Source organism: Alnus glutinosa, chromosome 11 (genome assembly GCF_958979055.1).
Source record: "Alnus glutinosa chromosome 11, dhAlnGlut1.1, whole genome shotgun sequence".
NCBI lineage: Eukaryota > Viridiplantae > Streptophyta > Magnoliopsida > Fagales > Betulaceae > Alnus > Alnus glutinosa.
Genome location: NC_084896.1, coordinates 6,145,904 through 6,171,403, shown reverse-complemented (window position 1 = coordinate 6,171,403; position 25,500 = coordinate 6,145,904). Strand labels below are relative to the sequence as shown.

Below are 25,500 nucleotides of genomic sequence, written 5' to 3'. Positions count from 1 at the left end.
ATATATGCAAGATCACTCCACACCAAACACGTGACTCACTGATCATACAGTACAACTGACATACGGAATAATTACCACTCATTGGAATTATATTCGGAGGTGGGAAATAAGATGAGAAAGTTGTGGGATGTTGTGAGCTTCAGTTTTCTTTTTCAATCATTTTTTAGGTTTAGATGATATATATTTTCAATTTCCATGCAGTATTATTCAATTAGAGGGAAAAAAAATCCTTCATCTGGATTAAGTTTTCTAAAAGTATATACTTCTCATATGTTAAGGGACACATGACAAACCTTGACAGCTCCCATGAAAATTGCATGACTATCGACCACACCAAACACGTGACTCACTGATCATACACTACAACTGGCATACAAAATAATTACCACTCTTCGGTATTCTATCATGAAAAATGCTTGGTTGTACACATCAATCTCGCTGCTATCCCACCCTTGTTTACGCGGACCAGTAATGTTGTTAAAAAATCAGGGTCTCACTACACTCTTTCTACTATCTCTCACATTTATTGGTCCACATAGGTATTCTATCATTTTAAATTTCTTTCCTCTTTCAACTCTCCTTGCCATAAATATTCAGCTTGCTCTATTAGTCTCTGATAGCCTACATGGTCTTGTTCAAAGCCTTCAAGCAAGCCAGCATGTTGGATAGTCAGAGAGGGGCTAAACAAGAATGATGCATCCTACAAGAATGAGCGGTTTTGGGAAAATAAGTAATATTTTCTGACTTCACCTATGTTATCTCATAGATTCAAGATCACTCCACACCAAACACGTGACTCACTGATCATACACAACATCCGACATACTAAATAATTACCACTTTTTGGAATTCTATTCACAGGTGGGAAATAAGATGAGAAAGTTGTGGGATGTTGTGGGATTCAGTTTTCTTTTTGAATCATTTTTGAGGTTTAGGTGATATATATTTTCAATTTCCATGCAGTACTATTCTATTAGAGGAAAAAAAATCATTCCTCTGGATTGAGTTTTCTCAAACTGTATTCAAAAAAGTTTCTTAATATATTATGTGAATTAAATCATATATTTTTTAATTGCATTAATAAGGATGATAGAAATTTTAGTAAAAAAATATTTGCTCCTCACTTCTATTAGAAAAGTATATACTTCTCATATGTTAAGAGACACGTGACAAGCTCCGACAATTCCAATGAAAATGGCATGACTATTGACCACACCAAACACTTGACTCACTGATCATACACTACAATTGACATATTAAATAATTACCACTATTCGGCATTCTATCATTTTAAATTTCTTCTCTCTTTCAATTCTCCTTGCCATAAATATTCAGCTTGCTCTATTAGATCTCTGATAGCCTACATGGTCTTGTTCAAAGCCTTCAAGTAAACCAACATGGTGGATAGTCAGGGAGGGGGTGAACAAAAAAGATGCACCCTACAAGAATGAGTGGTTTTGGGAAAATAAGTAATATTTTCTGATTTGGTCTATGTTATCTCATAGATGCAAGATCACTCCACACCAAACGCGTGACTCCCTGATCATACACTACAACTGACATACTAAATAATTACCACTCATTGGAATTCTATTCGGAGGTGGGAAATAAGATGAGAAAGATGTGGGATGTTCTGGGATTCAGTTTTCTTTTTCAATCATTTTTTAGGTTTAGATGATATATATTTTCAATTTCCATGCAATATTATTCAATTAAAGGAAAAAGAAAAATCATTCCTCTGGATTGAGTATTTTAAAAGTATATACTTTTCATATGTTAATTAGAGACACATGACAAGCCCTGACAGTTCCCATGAAAATTTCAAGACTATTGACCACACTAAACATGTGACTCATTGATCATACACTACAACTGACATACTAAATAATTACCACTCTTCGGCATTCTATCATTTTAAATTTCTTCCCTCTTTCAATTCTTCTTGCCATAAATATTCAGCTTACTCTATTAGATCTTTGATAGGCTACATGGTCTTGTTCAAAGCCTTCAAGCAAGCCAGCACGTTGGATAGTCAGAGAGGGGCTAAACAAAAATGATGCATCCTACAAGAATGAGCGGTTTTAGGAAAATAAGTAATATTTTCTGACTTGGTCTATGTTTTCTCATAGATGCAAGATCACTCCACACCAACCATGTGACTTACTACTCATACACAACATCTGACATACTGAATAATTACCACTCTTTGGAATTCTATTCGCATGTGGGAAATACGATGAGAAAGTTGTGGGATGTTGTGGGATTCAGTTTTCTTTTTGAATCATTTTTTAGGTTTAGATGATATACATTTTCAATTTCCATGATGTATTATTCAATTAGAGGGAAAAAAAAAAATCCTTCCTTCGGATTGAGTTTTCTCAAATTGTATTAAAAAAGTTCCTTATTATATTATGTGAATTAAATCATATATTTTTTTTTAATTGCATTAATAGGGTTGATATAAATTTTAGTAAAAAAATATTTGCTCCTCACTTCTATTATAAAAGTATATACTTCTCATATGTTAAGAGACACATGACAAGTCCTGACAGTTCCAATGAAAATGGCATGACTATTGACCACACCAAACACATGACTCACTGATCATACACTACAACTAACATACTGAATAATTATCACTCTTCAGCATTCTATAATTTTAAATTTCTTCCCTCTTTCAAGTCTCATTGCCATGAATATTCAACTTGCTCTATTAGATCTCCGATAACCTACATGGTTTTGTTCAAAGCCTTCGAACAAGCCAGCATGGTGGATAGTCAAAGAGGGGCTAAACAAAAATGATGCATCCTACAAGAATGACTGTTTTGGGAAAATAAATTATATTTTCTGATTTGGTCTATGTTATCTCATAGATTCAAGATCACTCAATACCAAACACGTTACTCACTGATCATACACTACAACTGACATACTGAATAATTACCACTCTTTGGAATTCCATTTGGAGGTGGGAAATAAGATGAGAAAGTTGTGGGATGTTGTGGGATTCAGTTTTCTTTTCCAATCATTTTTTAGGTTTAAATGATATATATTTCCAATTTCCATGTAATATTATTCAATTAGAGGAAAAAACAAATCCATCCTCTGGATTGTGTTTTCTCAAACTATATTCGAAAAAGTTTCTTATTATATGTTATGTGAATTAAATCATATATTTTTTAATTACATTTGTAAGGTTGATAGAAATTTTAGTAAAAAAATATGTGCTCCTCACTTCTATTATAAAAGTATATACTTCTCATATGTTAAGAGACACATGACAAGCCCCGACGGCTTCCATAAAAATTGCATGACTATTGACCACACCAAAAACGTGACTCACTGATCATACACTACAACTGACATATGAATAATTATCACTCTTCGGCATTCTGTCATTTTAAATTTCTTCCCTCTTTCAACTCTCCTTTCCATAAATATTCAGCTTGCTCTATTAGATCTCCGATAGCCTACATAGTCTTGTTCAAAGCCTTCAAGCAACCTGCATGGTGGATAGTCAGGGAGGAGCTAAACAAAAATGATGCATCCTACAAGAATGAGTGGTTTTGGGAAAATAAGTAATATTTTCTGACTTGGTCTATGTTATCTCATAGATGCAAGATCACTCCATATCAAACACGTGACTCACTGATCATACACTACAATTGAGATACTGAATAATTATCCATCTTTGGAATTCTATTCGGATGTGGGAAATAAGATGGGAAAGTTGTGGGATGTTGTGGGATTCGGTTTTCTTTTTGAATCATTTTTTAGGTTTAGATGATATATATTTCCAATTTCCATCCAGTATTATTCAATTAGAGGAAAAAAAATCCTTCCTTTGGATTGAGTTTTCTCAAACTTTATTCGAAAAAGTTTCTTATTATATATTATGTGAATTAAATCATATATTTTTTTTAATTGCATTAATAAGGTTGATCAAAATTTTTTTAAAAAGATATGTGCTCCTCACTTCTATTATAAAAGTATATACTTCTCATATGTTAAGAGACACATGACAAGCCCCGAAGACTCCCATGAAAATTGCATGAGTATTGACCACACCAAACACGTGACTCACTGATCGTACACTACAACGGACATACTGAATAATTACCACTCTTCAGCATTCTATCATTTTAAATTTCTTCCCTCTTTCAACTCTCCTTGCCATAAATATTCAGCTTACTCTATTAGATCTCCGATAGCCTACATGGTCTTGTTCAAAGCCTTCAAACAAGCCAACATGGTGGATAGTCAAGAGGGCTAAACAAAAATGATGCATCCTACAAAAATGAGCGGTTTTGGGAAAATAAGTAATATTTTCTGACTTTGTTTATGTTATCTTATAGATGCAAGATCACTATTAACTCTTATCCTCGCAGAAAGAGTACTGAATTTTTATTTTCCTTTTTCTACCAAAATTTCTAAGTTGTTGTTTCCAATTTTGGTTGTGAACTTATGATTTTCTAGAATTAGTGGTGGAGTCAAGTTTTGTAGGATTTAGTTCTAGAATCGTTTTTTTGTGTACAAAACAACTTCTGGTTTCTTATTCTCTCTCTAATTTAGTTGTTATTGATGTGGTTGTGACACTATACTTATTTATCCAAAAAAAAAAAAACTTGTTGCCCCAATGTGTTCTTTGCAAGTCATAAAATTACAATTTCAGCGTAAGGTATTCCATAAGGACCCCTCACACTCCAATCAATATTTACAAAATTATGGAAGCAAAAATCGATAAATAAAAGATCCAAGTTTTGGTTCGTGTGAAACTTCAAAATGTGGACCTCTAAAATGAAGTTTCTGTACATGAGATTTTTGTTAAGTATATCATAACAAATTCATGTATCATTATTATTTTAACAAGGGCCTACGAGAACCAAGTTTGACAAAACAATAATATTTTTACTCAATTCTATCGTATTCATGTGATATATATATCACACAGCTAAGTATAAGTCGTCAATACATATGATGTGTGAAGTACTAATTTGGTGACTGCAGGTGCAAAATTTCAAGAACTGGCCTCCACAATAAATTCTCGCTACTCACCATGCATTCTCGTTCTTGAAGATTGGCTATGTTCAAGGCTGAGGACAAGTGGTGGACGATAATCCATGACATGCCTTCACGGTACAGCAATGTCGTTTTGTTCCGAGTAGAGTTTTACGTCGTTAACTGTACAGGGAGGACTGTGCTGGTTAGGTTGTCGTTGGATTTGAACTTGGTTTCTAGTTGAGTGCAATGGTAGATTGTTGTTGGTTGATGTATATTTGAAATTTTGGGATGTGGGTGTTGGTAATGGTGATGATGAGGTTTTTGATAAGTTCTAGCGAGAGGACGTTTCAATTTAAGATTTTCGGGTTGGTTATTGAGGGGAAGAGGTGGGTGGAAGTGGAGAGTTGGAGGGATCAAGTGCTATTCTTAGGAAAAAATTGTGTTGTCGGCCTCGGTGGGGAGTTGTCGTTGTTGGGTTGTATCAAAGGGCACTACAAGAAAAATGGTCTTTAGCGACGACCCTGAGTCGTCGCTATAACCCTTAAAGTGGTTGCTATTGACTATTAGCAACGACTTTGGTTGTCGCAAAAGTGGTCGCTAAAACATCGTCGTTAAAGACTAAATAGCGACGACTTTTTATTTCGTCGCTGATAATGACTATTAGCGACAACAGTTGTCGTCGCTATTATTACAAATAATGGTTGCTAAAAATGCCTCCCGAGATACAATGTCGTCGCTAATGATGTACACATTAGTGACGATATTGTGTCGTCGCTAATGGTGCACACAACAGCGACGACTCAGTGTCGTCGCTAATGTGCACACAACAACGACGACATTGTGTCGTCGCTAATGGTGCATACAACAGTGACGACTCAGTGCCGTCGCTAATGTGCACACAACAACGACGACATTATGTCGTCGCTAATGGTGCACACAACAGCGACGACATTGTGTCGTTGCTATTGTGCACACAATAATGTGCACACAACAGCGATGACATTGTGTCGTCGCTAATGTGCACACAACAACAACGACATTGTGTCGTCGCTAATGATATTTTGCATATTAATTAGCGACTACGTAAGTCATCACTAATGATAAATAATTTTTTTTAATAAAAAATTGTGTCAATTACATTTTTTTTTTGCCAATTAATATTTTAATGTTTGGTATGAATTATCTAAATTGCATTTATTAATATGCAGAAAAGATAACAAACCAAAAATAGAATTTTGGTTTGCCATCGGCTCACCTCTTTAAGCAAAGCATCTATCTATATTTATTAAAAAAAAGAAGAAAAAAATACAAGAAATAACTAAAATGCAATCCTAATTGCCAAATTGTTTAAGCATAACAATCATCCTCAAAACGAAATATGATAAAACATTAAGTATTTAAAAACTAAGTCTTCCTCGTCAAATTACATCTAGAACATTTGGTGCATCCAAAAATCTGATAAAACATTAAGTGTATCCAAAATTTAATTAATGCAACTATAATTTAACATAAGCCACAAGAGTGTCGACGGTGGTAGATTCCCCTGACAAAAGAACAAATAAATAATCGCTATTAGCAAACTGAAGCCCAAACAGAAATATAACACTACACTTCAAATAAAAATAAAAACTATATTTCAATAAGCAATCATTGAGATCCTCCTTAAAAAATATATTGGAACACTAAAGCATGTTCAACGCATCAAATCCAACAGTTGAATACTACGGAATTAAACTACTTAAAGAGCCATTTTCTAAACTTATGAATCCAATAGAAATTCGAAGTGTAAAAGGATACACACCTAAGTCAAATAATAAACAGATACCAAATTGTACCAAGAAACAATACAATTACCAGACCATATGCTAAAATCAACTAGGCCCTTAATCTCTCAGAGTAGATAAAGCAAGGACATGGATACGGAACTATTTATGAAGAGCATAACCGACCATAAAGTAAATTTCAAGAAATAATGCATCTGAAGTGAAAACACAAGCTGCTCCATTTTAAATACCTTTTATCTTCTCATTCAAATAAAACATCCAAATATACAAGCTATGCAACTTAATTCCAAATATAAAGTTCGAAGGAAACATACCATACTCTATAGCACAAAAGACGTGAAGTTTTCGAATCGAATCTCTTTAACCTTGCCCATCAAATTGAGCAAAATTATGACCTTGTGCTCCTATAACATATAGAAAAACAAATAAAGGTGTCAACTGTCAGAAATTAGCTGTTGTTGTTCAATTAAAGCATAACAAAGCATATTTGACCCACAACCATTTTACCTAAAATACGTGACAATAAAAGATCATATTGGCGCTTTGATTCTTTCTGAATCTCCTCAACATGTCGGTTTGCTTCTTTTTGAATCTCATCGATACGTCGATTTGACTCATTTTGCATTTCTTCTATTTGTTGATCTCTTAAGAAGTCATTTTTTCAAATTTGAAGAGATTCAATATATTGATAAAAAACTAGAAAGCAAACTTTTGAAAATAAAAAAATTCAATTTCAAATTTGCAGTGTTTGTGATTGTGCAATGAATATTGTGTACTTACATTTTTGGCAGCAGTAATAAATGCTTCCCTATGGCTAATATTCGAATTATTGGCCTTGATCCTTTAGATCTCCTCTCTACATAGGAAGGAAGTTGTCTTACATGAGAAATGGGAATGTTATAGTTTGAATATATACAATGTTTTTATTACGCAAAGGATAAAAAGATACCCAAAAGAATCAATGGCAAATTTGTTACTTTATAAACTGATTGTATGTAGATGGCACTCACTGCCTCTTCTTGGGAGTTGAAATGGAAAACAACAGCTCATGATTAGACAATTCAACAACAACCAAAAAAAAAAAAAACCAAAACATGGGAAGTCACCTAAAAAAAATCTCAATTCATTTGTAAATCCTCAAATTATTTACAAACTATTTACAAACACACCAAAAGTAGCTCACTCTCTATTTTACTTCAACATCAATATTCAAAACAATTATTTATGAACCACCTAAGTGCATATTGAAAAACTATAAAACTTTCTAAAGAAAAGTGCATCCCAATTAAAAACTAAGGGAATTGAAATCGCGCGATTACTCAGAAAGTAAATATATATTTTTATATAAAAAAAAAAAAGAAAAAGAAAAAAGAAAAAAAAATGATGATTGTAAATAATACACATTTATTAAACAATACAAGAATATATAACTCTAGCTTTCTGAAACACTTTTCGATTGATTAACATGTTTTATCAAAATTCTAAAACTTTTAAATTAAAAAAAGGCATGACTTCGAGCATTCCTAGAAGCCTCATCAAATTTTACTCACCATTGGAAAAAAAAAAAAAAAAAACAAAAAGTTGAATAGTAACATAATTTCTCTTCTTGAATTCAAGAAAGAAAGAAAAGAAAAAAACATTTAGGCTTAATTAAAACTAAAATACACAAAGACTCTTATTCTACACATATGCATGTGAATCTAAATTACAAGTACATCAAAAAAAATAGTTTTCTTGTGATAATTAAGAGAGATATTAAGCTTAATTGTTCTGCCTGATTGACACATCCAATAAATTAAGCTTAATTTTCTACCTGATTGGCACATCCAATAAATTAAATGAGCAATAGAAGCTAAATGTAAAAAGGAGATCGAGCCACAGTACATATTAAAAAAATAATCTAGTAATCCATCAAGCTTAATTAAAAATTAAAAACATAGACATATATGCAGTACTCTTAGACGTACATGACAACAAAAACGTGGTTTTTGTGTGATAATCTAGTTGGTGTAGGCAATTTAATAATTTCCTAGTCTCTGAAAAAATAAATTAAAAAGAAAAAAAAACCGAATCAGTCTTGATTGCAAGCCTGAAACGATCACCAACCCCACATGAGATAAAACTACAATTAATCCAAGTTGCTCATAAACTATTTTGTGGAAAAGGGGAAAGTTTTAGGTCACATATCGCTATCAATCTATAGGTTTTAGGTGTCACCACACATACTTTTGTCCAAAATTGTCTAACAATAAAAGATCCAAATCTCAATTCAAAGGTATCACTGTTTTTACTATTAGCACTAAAATAAAATAAACATAAAATTAACCTCTAAACAATAACAGATTCAAATCCCAATTCAAAGGTTCACAATTTTTTTTGGGAGTAAAACGTACAGATAAATAAACATAAATTAATCTCTAAACAATAAAAGATCCAAATCCCAAATCCCAATTCAGATCAAAACAAGATAGAGAGTGAGAGAGAGACCTGAGAGAAAGAAACCGTTTTGATGATGAGCGCCCCTTTTCTTTGCTTTCTTTGTTTTTTTTATTCTGCTTCTTAAACTATAACAAACAAGTTTTGGTTTGTGCGGAAAAGTCTCCCGCGTGCAACTAATGGAAGTTGTGTTTCTTTTACTTTTTCTTTTTTTTTGTTGGTCAATAGCCTAGTTAGTCGTGAATGGGAGTACTGCCAGATTCCTCCACTAATTAGAATTGTATATATATATTGCAACTAATGGAAGTTGTGTTTCTTTTACTTTTTTTTTTTTTTTTTTTTTTTTGTTGGTCAATAGCCTAGTTAATCGTGAATGGGAGTACTGCCAGATTCCTCCACTAATTAGAATTGTATATATATATATATATGCGGTTGACCAACTTTGGACTCTTTTTTTTTCTTTTTTTCTTTTTTTCTTCTTCTTCTTATATATATATATATATATATATATATATATATATATATTTCTTTATTAATATTTTTTTAAAAAAAAAAAAGACTAAAGTATTCTTATAAATTCCAAAACAAATAAACAAAAATTAATTGTTTACAAAAATTTTAAAAATTACAATGAACCGCCTTGGTTTTTCAAACTTTTAACATAGTGGATGGAAAATTAGCCTAGGAGTGATTCGTAATTATTGTTTACTACGATGACCTCTCATGAACTTTTTGAACTATAAGAAGTGAAAAATAATTATGGCCAACCCCAGGGACCAACGGTATAATTATCCATTTTCGTAAAAACCATGCCTACCATCTTCTCTTTCCAGCAACTTGTTCATTGTTCCTTTTTACTTCATTTTCCTCTTTACAGATCAATTAATCTTCATATCAAATGGAATAAAAAAATCAAACAACTTCTTCAACTCAAACCATTCTCTCGTCCAACTCTGTTTCACCTTCACCTTCAGCTCTATTGCATCGGCAATGGTTTTTTTTTTTTTTTTTTTAATAAAAAAAAATTATTAATTTAAGGTGATTTGGCAAAAAAAAAAAAAAAAAAAAACTAAACGGTGTCATTTTAACTGATGTGTCAATGCCTATGTGGATAAATGGTGACCCAACCTCACAGACGTTGTAAAACTGGACGGAAAAAACACGAAATGACTATTTTTCAAATTCGCGAAATTAAAAACTTAAGGAATGAGTGATATTTTTTTAAAATTAAAAAGTGAAAGAGTGATTTCAAATCTCGTGTTATCTCAAGGATTTATGATACATTTACAAAAAAAATTAAAAAAAAAAAAAAAAAGAAAAGAAAAAGAAAAACTACACTTAACCCCCCAAAGTTTCACCCAAATTGCAATTTTACCTCTAAAGTGAAAAAAGTTGCAATGGACCTTAACCATGTTTCCTAATTTAGTAATGTATCCAAGTCTTCCGAAACAAAAAATTATTTTTTTAAATTTTTTATTTAAAAAAAGACAAAAATATCCCCAAATGCTCCGGAGCCACCCCCAATTTTTTTTTTTTTTTTTTAAAAAAAGAAATTGATCTTTTCAGGGGTATTTTCGGAAGAATATGCTACATTGCAAAATTATGAAACTTAGTTGGGGTCCATTGCAACTTTTATTTATTTTTCATTTTGGAGGCAAAATTGCATATTAGATTAAACTTTGGGGGGGGGGGGGGGGGGGGGGGGGGGGGTAAAGTTTAGTTTTTCCAAAACAAAAAAAATTAAGTTAAATACACGAGACATTAGCAACGATGTGTTGTCGCTAATTTGATTCAAATATATTATTTATGGATCATTTTAGCGACGACTATTCTAGTCGTCACTAATAGTCAAGCATTAGCGACGACTATGTTGTCACTAATAATGTCTGTTATTAATGACCACAATAGTCGTCGCTAATACTAGACTATTAGCGACGATTAGCGAAGACTATTCTAATCGTCGTTAATAGTCAAATATTAGCGACGACTATTGTGGTCACTAATAAGATCTGTCATTAGCAACAACATAGTCGTCGCTAATACTTGACTATTAGTGACAACATATTCGTCGTCACTAATAGTCAAGTATTAGCGACGACTATTATGGTCCCTAATAACATGTGTTATTAGCGACCACAAAGTCGTCGCTAATAAGCTAAATATTGTCGCTAATACTTTTCACGTGGGAAAAAAATTACCGCCACAATAATAACGACGACATATTAGTGACGACAATTTTGTCGTCGCTGCTGTTCAGACTTTTTTTGACATTAGCAACGACCCCAAAATGTCGTCGCTGATAAGTGACTATTAGCAACGACTTGTGGGTCGTCGCTAAAAAATTGGTCGCTGAAGACCATTTTTCTTGTAGTGGGAATTGCGTGTTGGTTATGGATAATTTCTTGTGCGCGAGGGGTGAAGAAAATGGCAATGGTAGTGGTAGTGATGGATTTTTCAAGGGTCAGGATATGCGTGTGTTTGATTTGTATAATGGCGAATTGTCCGGAATATTCAAGGCTGTCCTGACCACCTTCGGATTGGGTTATGGTGACAAATTTGACAATGAGTATTGTTCTTTGCAATATTGAAGCTTTTTACTTGTTTAATTTGGTCATACATGGCTTGAATTGTTCATTGGTATAGGTTTTCTATAGTTGTTATATAGGTTCATATGATTGCGTTAGCATATATTCATTTGCTTTAATGTGCACTACGGTTTGCTTGAGATGCTACATTCTTAATTATCAATGCTTTGTACAAACAACTAGTTAGCAATGGAAACGGTTCAATCTTAAAAAAAATTAAAAATTAAAAAGTAAAAAAAATTATAGTTTCACGCCACGTGTCACAAAAAGCGGACAGGCACAGTACAAAAGTCAAGATCGAGGGAAATGGGATGGGAGGGGGGGAAGGGGGAATGGTAATTTCAAATGGGACCTATGTCTAACCGCTTAGAAAGCTCAGCTCAGACTTGCCCTTCATAAAGTTCATCAAACCAAAGGGTGGCTTCTGAAGGTGTTCACTTCAAAAAAATGCCCAAAAAGGATTAAGCTTGAAACAACTTCAATTCTTATCATATGTAAGTCACAGTCCATGTCTAAGCACTAGAGATTGATAATTGATTGACATGGTTACATTCAAGTAGTAACCCAACATGCTATAACCAATAACAATGAGAAAATGGAGCATATCTCACAAGGTTTTACTGGCCACACAGTGGCTAACATGAAAAATCTCAGTGTTTAACAATGACATTAACCTAGAGTCAACTATTAGAGCATTTTGCAAGAACTCCTTTCAGTTCTACCACTGTTTTCTGCCTCGTTAACAACACATACATACATATATGTGTGTGTGTGTGTGTGGCATTATCTACTCCTTTTTTCTGTGGCATTGGCTACTCCTAATCGACGCAATCTCCTCTGACCGCCTTTGTTAGAACAAACGTTGGCTACTCTCTAACGGCCTCAAAATGTTGAAAGAGCCGACATTATATCTCATATAAGTCCCACTTACCTCACATTGTTCTCTTCGTCTGATCAAGAACCTCTGACCACCTTTGTTTCTTAGTTTTGCTCTCGGTGCGATAGAGGATTCTCGAATGTCCGGCAAAGCCAGTTCATCGGTTTTGCCTTCGATCTGGTCGATCAGCAAGGGGAGAGTTGGGTTTATTCGGCAAACCCAAAACCAAAGATATCACGATGATCTTTGCATGTGACTTTTCCCGGGAGAAAAAGTACCCAGACACTGATCGATGAGATCAATCTTTCCTTGGAATCATCGGTTTCTTGTGAGGACAAAACAACTAATGAGATTAGTTCCTCTTCTTCTAAAACTATCCTTTTTCCATCTTTCTCTGTGGCATTGGCTACTCTTAATCGACACAATCTCCTCTGACCGCATTTGTTAGAACTGACATTGGCTACTTTTAACGGCCTGAAAATGTGGAAAGATCCGACAATATATCTCATATAAGTCTCATTCACCTCACATCGTACGTTCTCTTCACCTGATCAAGAACCTTTGACTGCCTTTGTTTCTTAGTTTTGCTCTCAGTGCGATGGAGGATTCTCGAATTTCTGGAAAGCCAGTTCATCAGTTTTGCCTCCGGGTCGACCAACAAGGGGAGAGTAGGGTTTATTCGACAAACCCAAAACCAAAAATATCATGATGGCATTGGCACGTGACTTTTCCCGGAAGAAATAGTACGCAGACATTGATGAGATCAATCCTTCCTCGGAATCATCAGTTTCTTGTGAGGCGAATACAACTAATGAGATTAGTTCATCTTCTTCTAAAACTATCATTTTTCCACCTTTTCTCTATGTCATAACCCACCCCAGGTTCAGTTTTCGTCTTTTTTGTTTGTAAGTTTTTATTCAATTTTCCTTTGTTCTCTCTCCTTGGTATCTACCTCAGTTGATCTTGAAACATTCTAGTGTGTACCTTAATTATTAAGGTTGGAGGAACAATTAACAAAAAGGGTTCATTTGTCTGATAGAGTTTGAAATGGGAAAGCTCTATAATTGAGATTGACATAAATTTCAACAGGTGAAATATGAGGGCATTTTGGTAAAGTCAAGAGCAAAAATTGCACGTGCGAAAATTTCCGTCAGGGAAGACGAAATCATTTAACGGAATTGCTACATTACAAATTATGAAACTTCGTTTTTTTTTTTTTGAAACTTTGTTAAGGTCCATTGAAAATTTTTTCATAAAATATTAGGGGGTAAAGTGTAGTTTTCCTTAAAAAATAAATTAAATGTTGTAGAGAATCAGATGCCATTTTGGATAAGGGACATATATTATTAGAAGTAGAGGAATGGAACATTGATAAAATAAGGGATGTTGTAGGAATAATATTCCAAGCAATTTTCCAAACGAAAAGTTTGAGACGAACATTGAGATTTAACTTCCAAAAATTCCTAGGAAAAGAAAAGGGAGAGGGCGAAGGATGGGGATTTAAAAGGAAATAATAAGCTGAGGATGTAGAGAATTTTCCTGAAGCAGAGGGCGTCCAGATCTAGGGGGGATTGGGAAAATTGGAAATGTGGATTTTAAGAATTTTAGCAGCTGAGATAGGATAAAAAATGGAATTAATAATGGAGGAATTCCAATTAAGGGTGGATTGAGAGAATAAATGAAAGATGCAAAGAGAAGCTAGGGAGAGAGGAATCTGTGGGGAATGTGGGCATAGGTTTAAAAGAATGAAGAGTAGGTATCCAAGCAGATGACCAAATAGGAAGGTTGGAAAAACAATTTACTTGTTGGCAAGCACCTTTAGAAATGAGAGAAGTGATTTGAAGAATACCTACCTGGCTTGCGGAAGCCACGCCCTAAATCTCCTTTTTCTTTTTTCTTTTTAAAAAAAAAAAAAAAAGACAATATTTAAAGGTTTTAATATTTAGGTTTTTAATTTTTAATATATTAACTTGTTTTTAGTAAAAATGACATGTGTATCGTTTTTATTGGACTGATGTGACAACCTAACAATTTCTGTTAAGCCTGTGGACGAATAACAATTTCATGGAGTAATTTGTAATTTGTAATTTTCGCCTACCACAAAGACTTTATAATTATTTTTTATGACACAGAGGATGATTTGTAATTTAGGCCTACCAAAAAGATAAATTGTGCAACTTTCCCTATTTTTTTTATTTTTTTATGACGAGTAACCCCTTCAAGGCAGAGCCACTTCGTGTATCCACTCCTGTTAGGTAAACCTCAGATCCATATAAAGCACATCCTCCACACGAATCGGGTAATACTCCGGCTTCATCGCCAGACTAACTCCAATGAATTGTTTGCACCCAAAGGAATTCAAACATTAAACCTCGTAGAACTGCCACAAAGATCAATGCTCTTATTACTTGAGCCAACCCTTTATAATGCTATTAAATCTTGATTGTCGATCAAACCACCAGAATCACCAAATTGTGGGCGATGAAATCTTGGTCGTTGATCCGTTTTCCAAAACTTAATCAGATGATTGATAATTGATAATTGATCAAGCATTTGTCATTGTGATTTTACCAGCAATTGGAAGCGAACATCATAAAGCAAAATTGTTAGATTACTGATCTTAAATCTATTGTGACTGAAAATTACATGTATCCTTAATTTCATGATAATCTACTCAAAAGCAGCATTGTAAGAAAAAAAAAAAAAAAAACAATCATAGCACATGAGCCTTTACACGGATATTAAATTTTGGGTAGAGAGGGCACGAGGCTATCTTTGCAGCTTCCCAGCAGAATGTAGATATACTGCAACAGACACCACACTGGAAGCACAAGAAGAAAGAAAGTAAACAAACATAACTACCATCAAGCTTTCAATGGTTAACATTGTTTAAAAACATTAAATTATGGCGTGATCAATCCTAACATAATGGATATGCATTCCTGAACAGGAGAAATGACAGAGAACTGCTCATAATCCGATATGGAGGCAGATAAAACATCTAACTAGAAGTAGCTTACGTTGAGCCGAGGAAGAAGGCGAGTGAAAGATCGAAGCCAAACAAAAAGACAGAAACAACAGCTGTGAGAAGCATTGCCACTGAAGTAGAGTACACCTGCACAACATGGGCAAGCTTAATAAAAAATTGGAACTTCAATCACAACGTACAGAAAATGTTTAGGGCAGGACAATAATACTTCTCTGAGTAACACAATTTATAATAATCAATAGAATTGCATAGAGAACAGGACACTCACTGAGGCTCACCTTGGGGGAAAAAACAAAGACTACAACATGTTTAACGAGAACTATCAGCGTTATATTTGCCACAATAATGTTATTAGTAAGATCAATGAAGCCAATCACTTGGATCTAACCTTTTGCCAAACACAAAAACAGTGCAAAATAACGCAGAAATGGGATCCAAAACAGCAAGAAGAGATTTCTCCTACAGAGTTTCTAATGTTCATCCATATAAGATTCTCTAATTCTACACCAAGCCTTCTTTAGTACAATTTCTGTAACCCTGTGCATTAACACTTTTTTGGTGACGGAAAAGAAAATAGGTAAATTTTGATAAGGACAACATATTCACAAATTCCACCATCCATGAAGGATGGCAGATGCCTTTTCCCCTTTCTGGGCCAAACAACCGCCGGCAATTGATAAGAGAAATGTTTCCATGATATGCCCAATAATGATTCCAGCACATTATATATATTCACGTAAATGCACTGCAGTTAATGTCTCAAAGATTCAAAGTTATATTTCCATGTCTTACCTTCACAATATTGTCAGCATACTTCATTACCATTGATACAGCAATTCCACTGCACAAAAGAAAATCACATAGGCAGATTCTATAAAATCTTGTAGGAAAGGTGACACTGACAAAAGTAGATAATTCTTTACAGAGAAAAAAATCTTGTGCAGTTTTTTGTATCACAAAAATACTTCATTACCATTCTGTGTGTGTGTGCGCGTGTGCAATTAATTGTGTTAAAAGGATGAAACCCCCACCACGATATAGAAGTCCCCGAAGTAAGTCACTAACAATCACAAAAGAGATGACTTTATGAACAACTAAGGTTCCCTTGTTACATATTGGCTACTATACTCTTGTTTCATCTTATTATAGATTGTATACAATAACACCAATCAAGCTCCTATTTTTGCCTCTCAACTCCAAATTGAAAGTGAACCATCAGTTCATACATTTCTGGGAGGGAACGCAAGGTGCAAACCCAGAAGCACAAAGTAGCTTTTCAATCAATCTATAGGCACTTGGATCTTGAAGATAGCCGAATAAATATTCCTTTCATAGACATTTCAGAAAAAAAAAAAAAAAAAAAAAAAATTCTTTATCTTGAACCAAAGATAATAGCACGTGGAAAATATTTTAAGCCATGAAAACATAACCAGCACTCTCATAACATGGGCTGAAATACTATGTAGGTCACATTTCTTTAAAATAGTCTCTGATAATCACAGTTTTCAAATCCATATGATAATTATCAAAAGTTTTACTAATCATAAAGGATTCCTCATGCCTGGAAGTGAGAAATTTACTCTAAAGAAATAACTAGAGCAAGCAAACAAGCTACTGATAAGCTTGATGACGCCAAGATAGGGAGTAAGATACCTGAGTGCATGGTTGAGAATCATGAGAACTGTAATAAACGAGTATCCATGGAAGAATCCCCTGAACAAAGAAACAATAACTTCTAAACTAATACTTCTTAAACTCATAAGCAGAAAATAACGAATATTCCATTTCTAAGGCACTATAAAGAATCTTTTTAATAATAAAGTCAAAGGAGAAAATGAAGAAGATTCAGGATAGAGAAACTGCAAGAGGAGAATCAGAAACAGAGAGGAAAGCTCAAATTACTTATTCATCACTGCATCAAAATCTTGGACCAGTATAGCACCTGCATTGAAGATCATCCCAAAGACATACAACCAGAAGTTCTGCACATTTATGTTTCTTGTAGGACGCTTTTTAATTATGGCCTGCCAAAATCAAAAGCAAGTTACTTAAAAGGTTTTCTAGATCGCTTAATTGAGAAATTGCACCTTTTTAACTCATGGAGCTCTACACATCCTCAATCAGTCTGTTAGGAAATCCAGTAACTAACCATATTCAACCCCAACATTGATCATGTTACATTGGATCAGGCTTCAAACACAAAATAATGCACATGACATGGTTATGAAGAACTAGAGTGCAAACTGTGTACTTAAAAGCTCACCTCGGTATATACTCCTGCAAAACCACTCAAGAGTGCCATGACCTGCAAAGAAAGTACCCACCAATATCATAACAAGTATTTTAAGCTATAATATGTTTTCCTCTTCTTTTATAGTTTTCCTCCCAATGCCAAATTAAGGGCATAAAAGATGTAGGCAACTCACAATAGCCATCACCCAACCTTGAAAAGGAGTTTGAAGAACACGATCTGAACTGCAAAAACAAAGTCATTTTCTAAGGCACGGCCAATAACTTGAAAGTACACAAGTGGAATTTTAAATAGAGATTGCAGAAATAAAATAGTGGGAAACAATGTTCACTAATCCCTGCTTCTCAAATACATAGCTACATGCATCGAGATATCTTGAATTCTACAAAATGATATAAGATTTAGTGAAAAACATTATCCTTCATTCATTGGTTGACTAAATGTCGTCCTGAATCATAGGGCATGCGACACACATGTCCATCAGAATGGACCATACATGTGACAATTCAAATAGTATCTTCAAGGTCAACATACACACAAGTAACTACATCTGAAACAAACCAGAAACAAGATGTGTAATCAATCTTACTTCGATTTTAGCTGAGCTGTGGTGCACCCAGCACATAGTAGAATGAAAGCTGCCCATTGAATCTCACTCAACCTGAAAGATTTAGAACAAGATGTATAATAAAAATTTTGCAAATTCCTATCTGGTTTGGCTTAAACTTTTAATTTGTTTGGATAACATTTTTTTTTTTTAATCAGACTATAGATAAGAGTTGATTTCACTCTCCATCCTCAATTCTGTCTCCATCGAATCTCTTAAGGGGCTTACACAAATATTTTCCATGATGAAGTGAAAAGTCCAACATCAACGATAGTAAGGACTCACTTCTTCTTAAGTATAATTCTGTACAGAATACCAGTACTGATAATATTCAGGTTCTTCAGTATCTGATAACCCGGCGCATCGACATATGCAAATATGTAATACTGCAACAGAAAAATGAAGATTACACATAATCATATTTTGGGAAGCAAGAAGACCAATGGTATTGCAATTTCTAAAAGAGAAAAAACACAACCACCACAACCAACCTGAAGCAAGTTTTTTACTAGGTAAAGTGCTGCAGGAATGGGGAACACAATAACTTCATCAAATGTCGTATTCAACCTAGTTCAACGACAGGATCCAAGAAAGAAGAAGACATTACAAAAAAAAAAAAAATGTTATTTAGCTCATTGACAATGTCAATGCCCGACAAATGAAGAATATAAGCTTGGATAAGAATTTGAAGTTACAAATACAATTACATAACCAGGACAACACAACATAGGGAGTATGGTGATAGTTCAAACTCGATAAAAACATCAAAATTACTACATGAGAAACCTGTTATCTTCTGTAACACCTTCACTTCTCCAGATTCTTGCCAAGGCTGCAAGTGATAATGCACATTTCAAAGTCTCCACCTAATTCAAGAAAGAGAAATGAAGTGTTTGATTCATAGAAAACGACATTACATCTATCTGTTTGATTGGTCAGATTTGAACCAAAGACCTACCCACAATCCAATAGTAATTTTTTTATTTTCTTAATTTTTTCCTTTTGGGTATTACTTGCTTACCATAAAATTTGCAGTGGTAACACTATACTCATACTTGCCAGCTCTCTTAGACCACACAATAAGTATCGCTTGCGAACTCGTAAGAACAGTCAATGTGAGCGTAACAACGGACCTATAAGCAAACACCAAAACCATATACACATACATGAATTACCCTCTCTCTGTCCATCTTTATTCTCTGCATTGGAATCAGAATGAAAAACATAAAGGAAAAACTCACATACTTGCGCTTCCACTTGGTGCGCTCAATATCCACATTACTCACTGAATGAGCTTTCCCTCTTGAGCTCTCTATGTCGTCTCCACCAATATTCCCATCTTTATCCTACACATATACAAACCACCAATTTCACTGTCAATCAGAGAGGAGATGGAGATTTCGAATAATTTGTGCTCTAAATAAACTAAATTGAGGAAAACGATTGGAAACGAAGAACCTGATCTTTGATTTTTCTGTATTCCATATTTTGGGTGTCTCAGTTTCTGATCTGAGACCATTGGAGAGACATTATTGATTTGGGATCTTCGCCGATTTCGGAAATGTGCATGATAGACTGAACAATCCGAGCGCACAGACTGAACTTTCCAGTATGGCTGTACCGGACAAAACTCAGATGGGCCGGTCTGCACTTAATGGGCTGAGATCTCATAGACCGAGATCTGTAATCTAATATCGGCCCAAAGGAAAAACAAATTGAAAAGTAGATAATGAAAATAAAAAGATAAAGAAGAAATTTATTTTCAGCCACACAAACAAATTTAATTTTTAATTTGTCTATTTTTGAAAAATATTTTCAGACATTATATTAGGCATATTTTCCCAAAAAAATAAATAAAACCAACAAAAACAATGTTCTACTTTTGTTTCCAAAACTACTTTTTAAAAATCGAAAAACGTAAGGTTAATTGGCTCGTCTTTCTGTTTTTATAAGTAAAAAAGCATACAAGAGAGACCAAATGTAGTTAGTACTTGACCGTTGAGAGCGGCATATGAGGAGGCTTAGATGGTAGGAACTGACAGCGCTCCCTCAAATTCAACTGAATCATAATTAGACATAATCTCATCATACATTAATAAAACTTAGAGCGGCTAATACTAATAGAATTGAGAATTTTTATTTTGAAAATCGAACTCTCATTCTAGTACATGTTCAACCGCTTAAAAAATTATCTTTAAGACCACTTAACCAACCCCACGAATAATTAATTGGCCGGACTTTTAATTTATAGAAAACGACATTTTGGTCTTGGGTCACTTTCATTTTCTTCAAAATTTTGAAAGAGAAAAACAAATAGAGCTCGCTTTCAATACGAATTTATTATAAATTGCTGAATTAGCACTTGAATTTGGTACGTGGATATTGATTGAAAAATCAGTGGTAAAAGTAATTCTGCTTTCTGCTTGCTCCATCGTGGTCGGCTTGATAAATTTTGAAACTTAAGGCAACAAGTTTAAGTGAGATAATTTTTTTTATATATATTTAAATATTAATTAAATTTTTTTATTTTTTTATTTAATATGTCAATTAGAGTACTTTCTTTTATTTGTAAAATGTATTTTAAAACTTATTAGATATAGAATGACTTATTACTTGATTTAAAGACATGGAGTAAGAAGATTTAAAGAAAAATAAAAATAAGTTATATAACGATTGATTTGTAATATAATATAATGCGCAAAAAAATTGTCAGACATTGAAGACTTACTGAATGTGTATTTTTATCTATTATGCACAACACAAACAATGAAAATTTATATATTTTGAAGACTTTCAATATTTTCTTAAACATTCAATTCAAATAAGCGTCAGAGAAAAAATTATGCACGTTGGACTAATTTTATGAATATAAAAATTGAACTTTTAAAAAGATTAAATAAGTTAGACTTTCCAAGAATTTATGAATGTTTTTTTAGACTTTCAATTTGTAATTACTTTTATCGTGATTGAACTATTTATTAAATTTTATTTTTATTTTTGGATGAATTATTTATTAAATTTTTATCATATTAGAATTTTAAAATTTATTTTAAAAATAACATTTATTGTATAATTATTAATCGGAGACCTTAAGCGACTGAGCCTAAGTCGCCTAAAGCTCGAGTAATCCATGTGTTCCATTGTGCATTTATCAAGATAATAAATGTTAAATTGGTAAAATTAAAATTAAAATTATTTATGATAAAATCAAAACCAATAAAAAATTCTCATTTTTGGCTTCTTTTTTGGCTGTTCTTTCGTCCTACTACCTTCGAGTTCTAGTTAAAGGGACGGTGACGGCGAGGCGCCATTAAAGAAAGACCGCAAGCAATTAGGGTTTATGATTATGTGAGCAGATCCAGACTCCACAACCGACACAAAGGTGGTCCCACACGGTCACACCCTGGCTCGTAAACACAAACAAGTATCTGAGAAAATGTATACGATAAATGAGAAATTGCTCCCATTCCTACCAATTTATCGCGGTTTTCTTTCTCTGCGATAAGGAGGAGGAGAAACGATGCACGTGGTGCTTAATGATGATTGAAGCCTAACAATTATTGGGTAGACAAAATTTATTCTTTTAAAACTTCATCTAAAATAACACTTCTTCTTAATTACTAATTAAAAAGTTGAAAAAGCTTATGATTAACATCATTTACAGTTCTTTTCTCTTTATTTCTAATCTCACAAGATTACCATCAAACTTATTTAAGTTTTTTTTTTTAAATAAGTAGTGATTTAGTCAAATTTTATTTCTGTCATTCATATTTACTTATAATTTTAATTAAATATTTAACGTATTTGACCTCACTTATTAATAAAGGATTTAGACATGAACGACATTATAATATTAATTAAATCAACCATTTTTTTTATTAGGATTTGACTTGTACATAGCTTTTTTTAACAATATATATATATGAGAACGAGAGAGAGAAAGTAAAATCAAATCTAAATCGTTAAAAAATTACAGTATACGTGCTGTCATTTTTTTAACAGCACCTAAGTCAAATCCTTTTTATTAAGGGTCCATTTAGGTTTACGATTTTGAAATGCGCAATTTGAAAAAATGATTTTTAAAAACGCAGTTAAGCGTTTGGTAAAATTACAGTTTTGCCTTTAAAATTACAAGTTAGTCTTTAAAATTCTTTGTTTTTAAAAAACCACTCACTTACCTACGATTTGAAAAGACAGATTTTTTGTGTTTTCAAATCTCAATCTTTTAAAAATGCAACTCCCAAACGATTCATTTTTTACAATTTAGTTTAAAATTACATTTTTTTTTTTTACGAAATCACAATCTCAAAAATACCCTAACTTAAGCTTTTAGGACAACTAATAATGATTTAACATACTATTTTTCACACTGATTGACGTAGCGCGTTTGAAATAACTTTTCTTTCATTTCTTAAGCAGTTAACTAAAAAATTACTTAATTCATTTCATGTCAACTAATATAAAATTAAGTAATAAATAGATGCGAAAAGTAGTGTCGGCCTTCTTATACAAGACTATCTCTCCGATCCACGAAAATGAAAAAAAAAAATAAAAAAAGGTGGGAGAATCTCCCCTTCTAATTAAAAAAAGACAAGAAAGTAACTTCAATTTTCAATAAAATTAATCCCACAATGCCTTGTTGGCAACTCAGCACAACATATAAGAAAGTAGTCACAAATTATTTTTTAGATATCGATCTCTCTCGCGTAGAGAGAGAAAGTCTGAGAATCTTCTAGTCGGAGAGAGCTTAGCGAAGGAAGCCTGTCTTCCGGGGGGGGAGGCCTCATGCCTCCTCCTCCCGGCTTTGTTTTGTTGGCTCTGCTTTCCCTTGGCCGCTAAGGCCAGGGTTTTGTCTCCAAGCCATCAGGGTTGTTGGAGTTCTTTCCTCCCAGTGTTTGCACTGGTGGAGGTTGTTTTGTTTTTGTCTTTCTTTCTTCTGTTTTCTTTGTCTTTGTTGGGAGCAAGCAGAGGTTTTGGTTGCTGGTTCGAGGAGATAGACGGGTGTTGGAGAATGGCCGGCGGAGATGGTGTTTAAAGTCAGATCTGTTAACCTCGGTTGGTCCTTGTTCGACATGAACCTTCCTGTTGCGGTCTTCGGCCCTCTCCGGTCTTGTTGGCTTCGTGGCGGGTCGTGTAGATCTTTCCTGGTCGGCGCGTGATCAGCACACGCCGGGGGTCTCCCCTCCTGCCCCCGCGCGTGCGGGTTGTGGCTTGCTTTTCCGGCTTTGCAAGGTGCCGATCTGGACTTGTTGGGGGTCGTCCGTTGTTGGGGGGTTCCCGGAGGAGCCGTGTGTTCTGCACGCGCTTGGTTTCTCCGGCTGTTTGTTTTCCTGTGCTTGTATTCCAGAACTTTTCTTGCTTTGTTTGTAAATTCTTACCCTGTAATCACAGTCTACCGACCTTCGGTAGCTGCTTTAAGCTAGGGTTTTCCCTTGCTTTGTGATTAGAGGTTCTTTACCTCTACTCACTACCATCGGCCGCCGGCCTTGTTTCAGCTTCGCCTACGGGCGTTTGTAATGCCTTCTATTATTGTGATTTGTTTTTTTCTGTGTAATGTTCTCTGTAACCCTTTGGGTGGTTTCCGGGCGTTTTGCTCCGGCAATGAAGAAGGTGTTTGTTCAAAAAAAAAAAAAGAAAGTAGTCACCTTTGCTTATATTGGTAAAAAAAGGCCTAAACAATGATTGACCCACATCGGAAATTATCGCAAGAAAGAATATATATAGTTTCTCGGAGCACCTTGACGAGAAATTAGTGTTGTAAAAATGGTTATTAGAGTCATGTCATGGGACCGCACCACCATAATAGCACAGGGCATCATCAAAAAAACCCCCCCAAAAAAACGAATAAAACAGCCTGTGATGGAGCTGTGAACGCTACATTTCACCTCCTCCTTTGCTTTCTCCCATTACACACTCTTTCTCTCTAAACACTGACACCACCACCACCACCACGTACAACGACCAACCTTTCCTCCTCCTCCTTCTTCTTCTTCTTATTCTTTGAGTCAATCATGAAATCCATTATCCACAGCTTTCAGAAGGGAAGCTATATACCCGCCATGACCACAACCCAAGCGCTCCCGGTCTCGCAAGCCGATGACTCGAAAGAACAAGGCCTACGCAGAAGGCTCTCCTCTCTCTCCTTCAAGATCCAGCCCATGGCTTCCCCTGCAACTTCGTGGGCATTCCGCAGGTCCAAGTCTGTGTCTTCCATGGGAGAATACGCAGGCGGTTCCATAAGGAAATGGTGGGACTGGGGCTGGTCTTGGGTTCTCTCCAGGAAGCCCATTTTCGCTTCAGATCTGGAAATGAACGAGGAAGAAACCAAGAATCTCGGTTCTCAAAACAGAGGAAGCTGGAGACATGTTTTCTACAAGGTCAGGTCTGAGATCAGAAAGCTTGTCGGCTCTGACCATGTCGGCCTTCCTCAAACCTACAGGTATGATTCCTACAACTACTCCAAGAATTTTGACGACGGACTTAATGTGAGAACCCAAGGCTGATAACAAACAAACATATCAGCCTGCATGCGTGATATATTATGGCTACTAGCTCTGATTCAATAAGGTTCAAGATCCAGATCAAGACTAGAATTTTGTATGGCTTTTGTTTGTTCTTTAACTTCTTTTGATCATGTCAATGTTCATCCATCAACATTATTACTTTGCCTGTAATTAGACAGAATATTGTATTACGTGGGATTGTTTGGAATGGCGGCTTAGAAGTAGTACTGTCTCTGTTCTTTGGTAAAATTACCCTGCAAATTGCAGCACCATTGTTGTCCATATTTAAAGTTTCAAGCCACGGATTTGTCAAATTGCAGGCAGGGGGTTGGTCGTCGTTGCCATCATTAGACAGCTTGTTGTACGTTAGTAAATATGGTTGTTATTTTTTTTATTTTTTATTTTTGATTACTTCTTCATTGTACAAGTATTACTCCTCCCTTATGTTAATGTATTCTTTCTTCCAA

General features: G+C 34.4%; 2 protein-coding genes and 1 long non-coding RNA gene across 5 annotated transcripts; 1 reads left to right on the top strand and 2 right to left on the bottom strand.

The window, feature by feature from the left end:
* Positions 1–6,412: 6,412 nt before the first annotated feature.
* On the bottom strand, positions 6,413–9,306 carry LOC133881489 (uncharacterized). Of its 2 annotated transcripts, none has more exons than XR_009902531.1 (5): positions 9,273–9,306; positions 7,566–7,641; positions 7,293–7,429; positions 7,100–7,189; positions 6,413–6,544 (listed from the first exon to the last, which is right to left on the bottom strand). It is a non-coding gene; the product is annotated as an uncharacterized LOC133881489 (long non-coding RNA). The 2 variants fall into 2 exon arrangements; XR_009902532.1 differs by lacking the exon at positions 9,273–9,306 and adding an exon at positions 7,735–7,841.
* Positions 9,307–15,276: 5,970 nt separating this feature from the next.
* On the bottom strand, positions 15,277–20,127 carry LOC133881888 (CMP-sialic acid transporter 4-like). Of its 2 annotated transcripts, none has more exons than XM_062320954.1 (14): positions 19,989–20,127; positions 19,776–19,876; positions 19,552–19,663; positions 19,317–19,396; positions 19,022–19,097; positions 18,816–18,916; positions 18,513–18,584; positions 18,099–18,147; positions 17,936–17,977; positions 17,575–17,696; positions 17,326–17,385; positions 16,465–16,513; positions 15,704–15,798; positions 15,277–15,504 (listed from the first exon to the last, which is right to left on the bottom strand). In XM_062320954.1, the coding sequence occupies exons 1-14, from the start codon at positions 20,013–20,015 to the stop codon at positions 15,453–15,455; spliced, it is 1,038 nt and encodes a 345-aa protein (XP_062176938.1). In that variant the 5' UTR covers positions 20,016–20,127; the 3' UTR covers positions 15,277–15,452. The 2 variants fall into 2 exon arrangements, with proteins under 2 accessions (XP_062176938.1, XP_062176939.1); XM_062320955.1 differs by having other exon boundaries at positions 19,772–19,876; positions 19,989–20,121.
* Positions 20,128–24,340: 4,213 nt separating this feature from the next.
* On the top strand, positions 24,341–25,500 carry LOC133881861 (uncharacterized). Its single transcript, XM_062320904.1, has one exon. It carries the CDS (start codon positions 24,542–24,544, stop codon positions 25,031–25,033), a length of 492 nt encoding a protein of 163 aa, XP_062176888.1. The 5' UTR covers positions 24,341–24,541; the 3' UTR covers positions 25,034–25,500.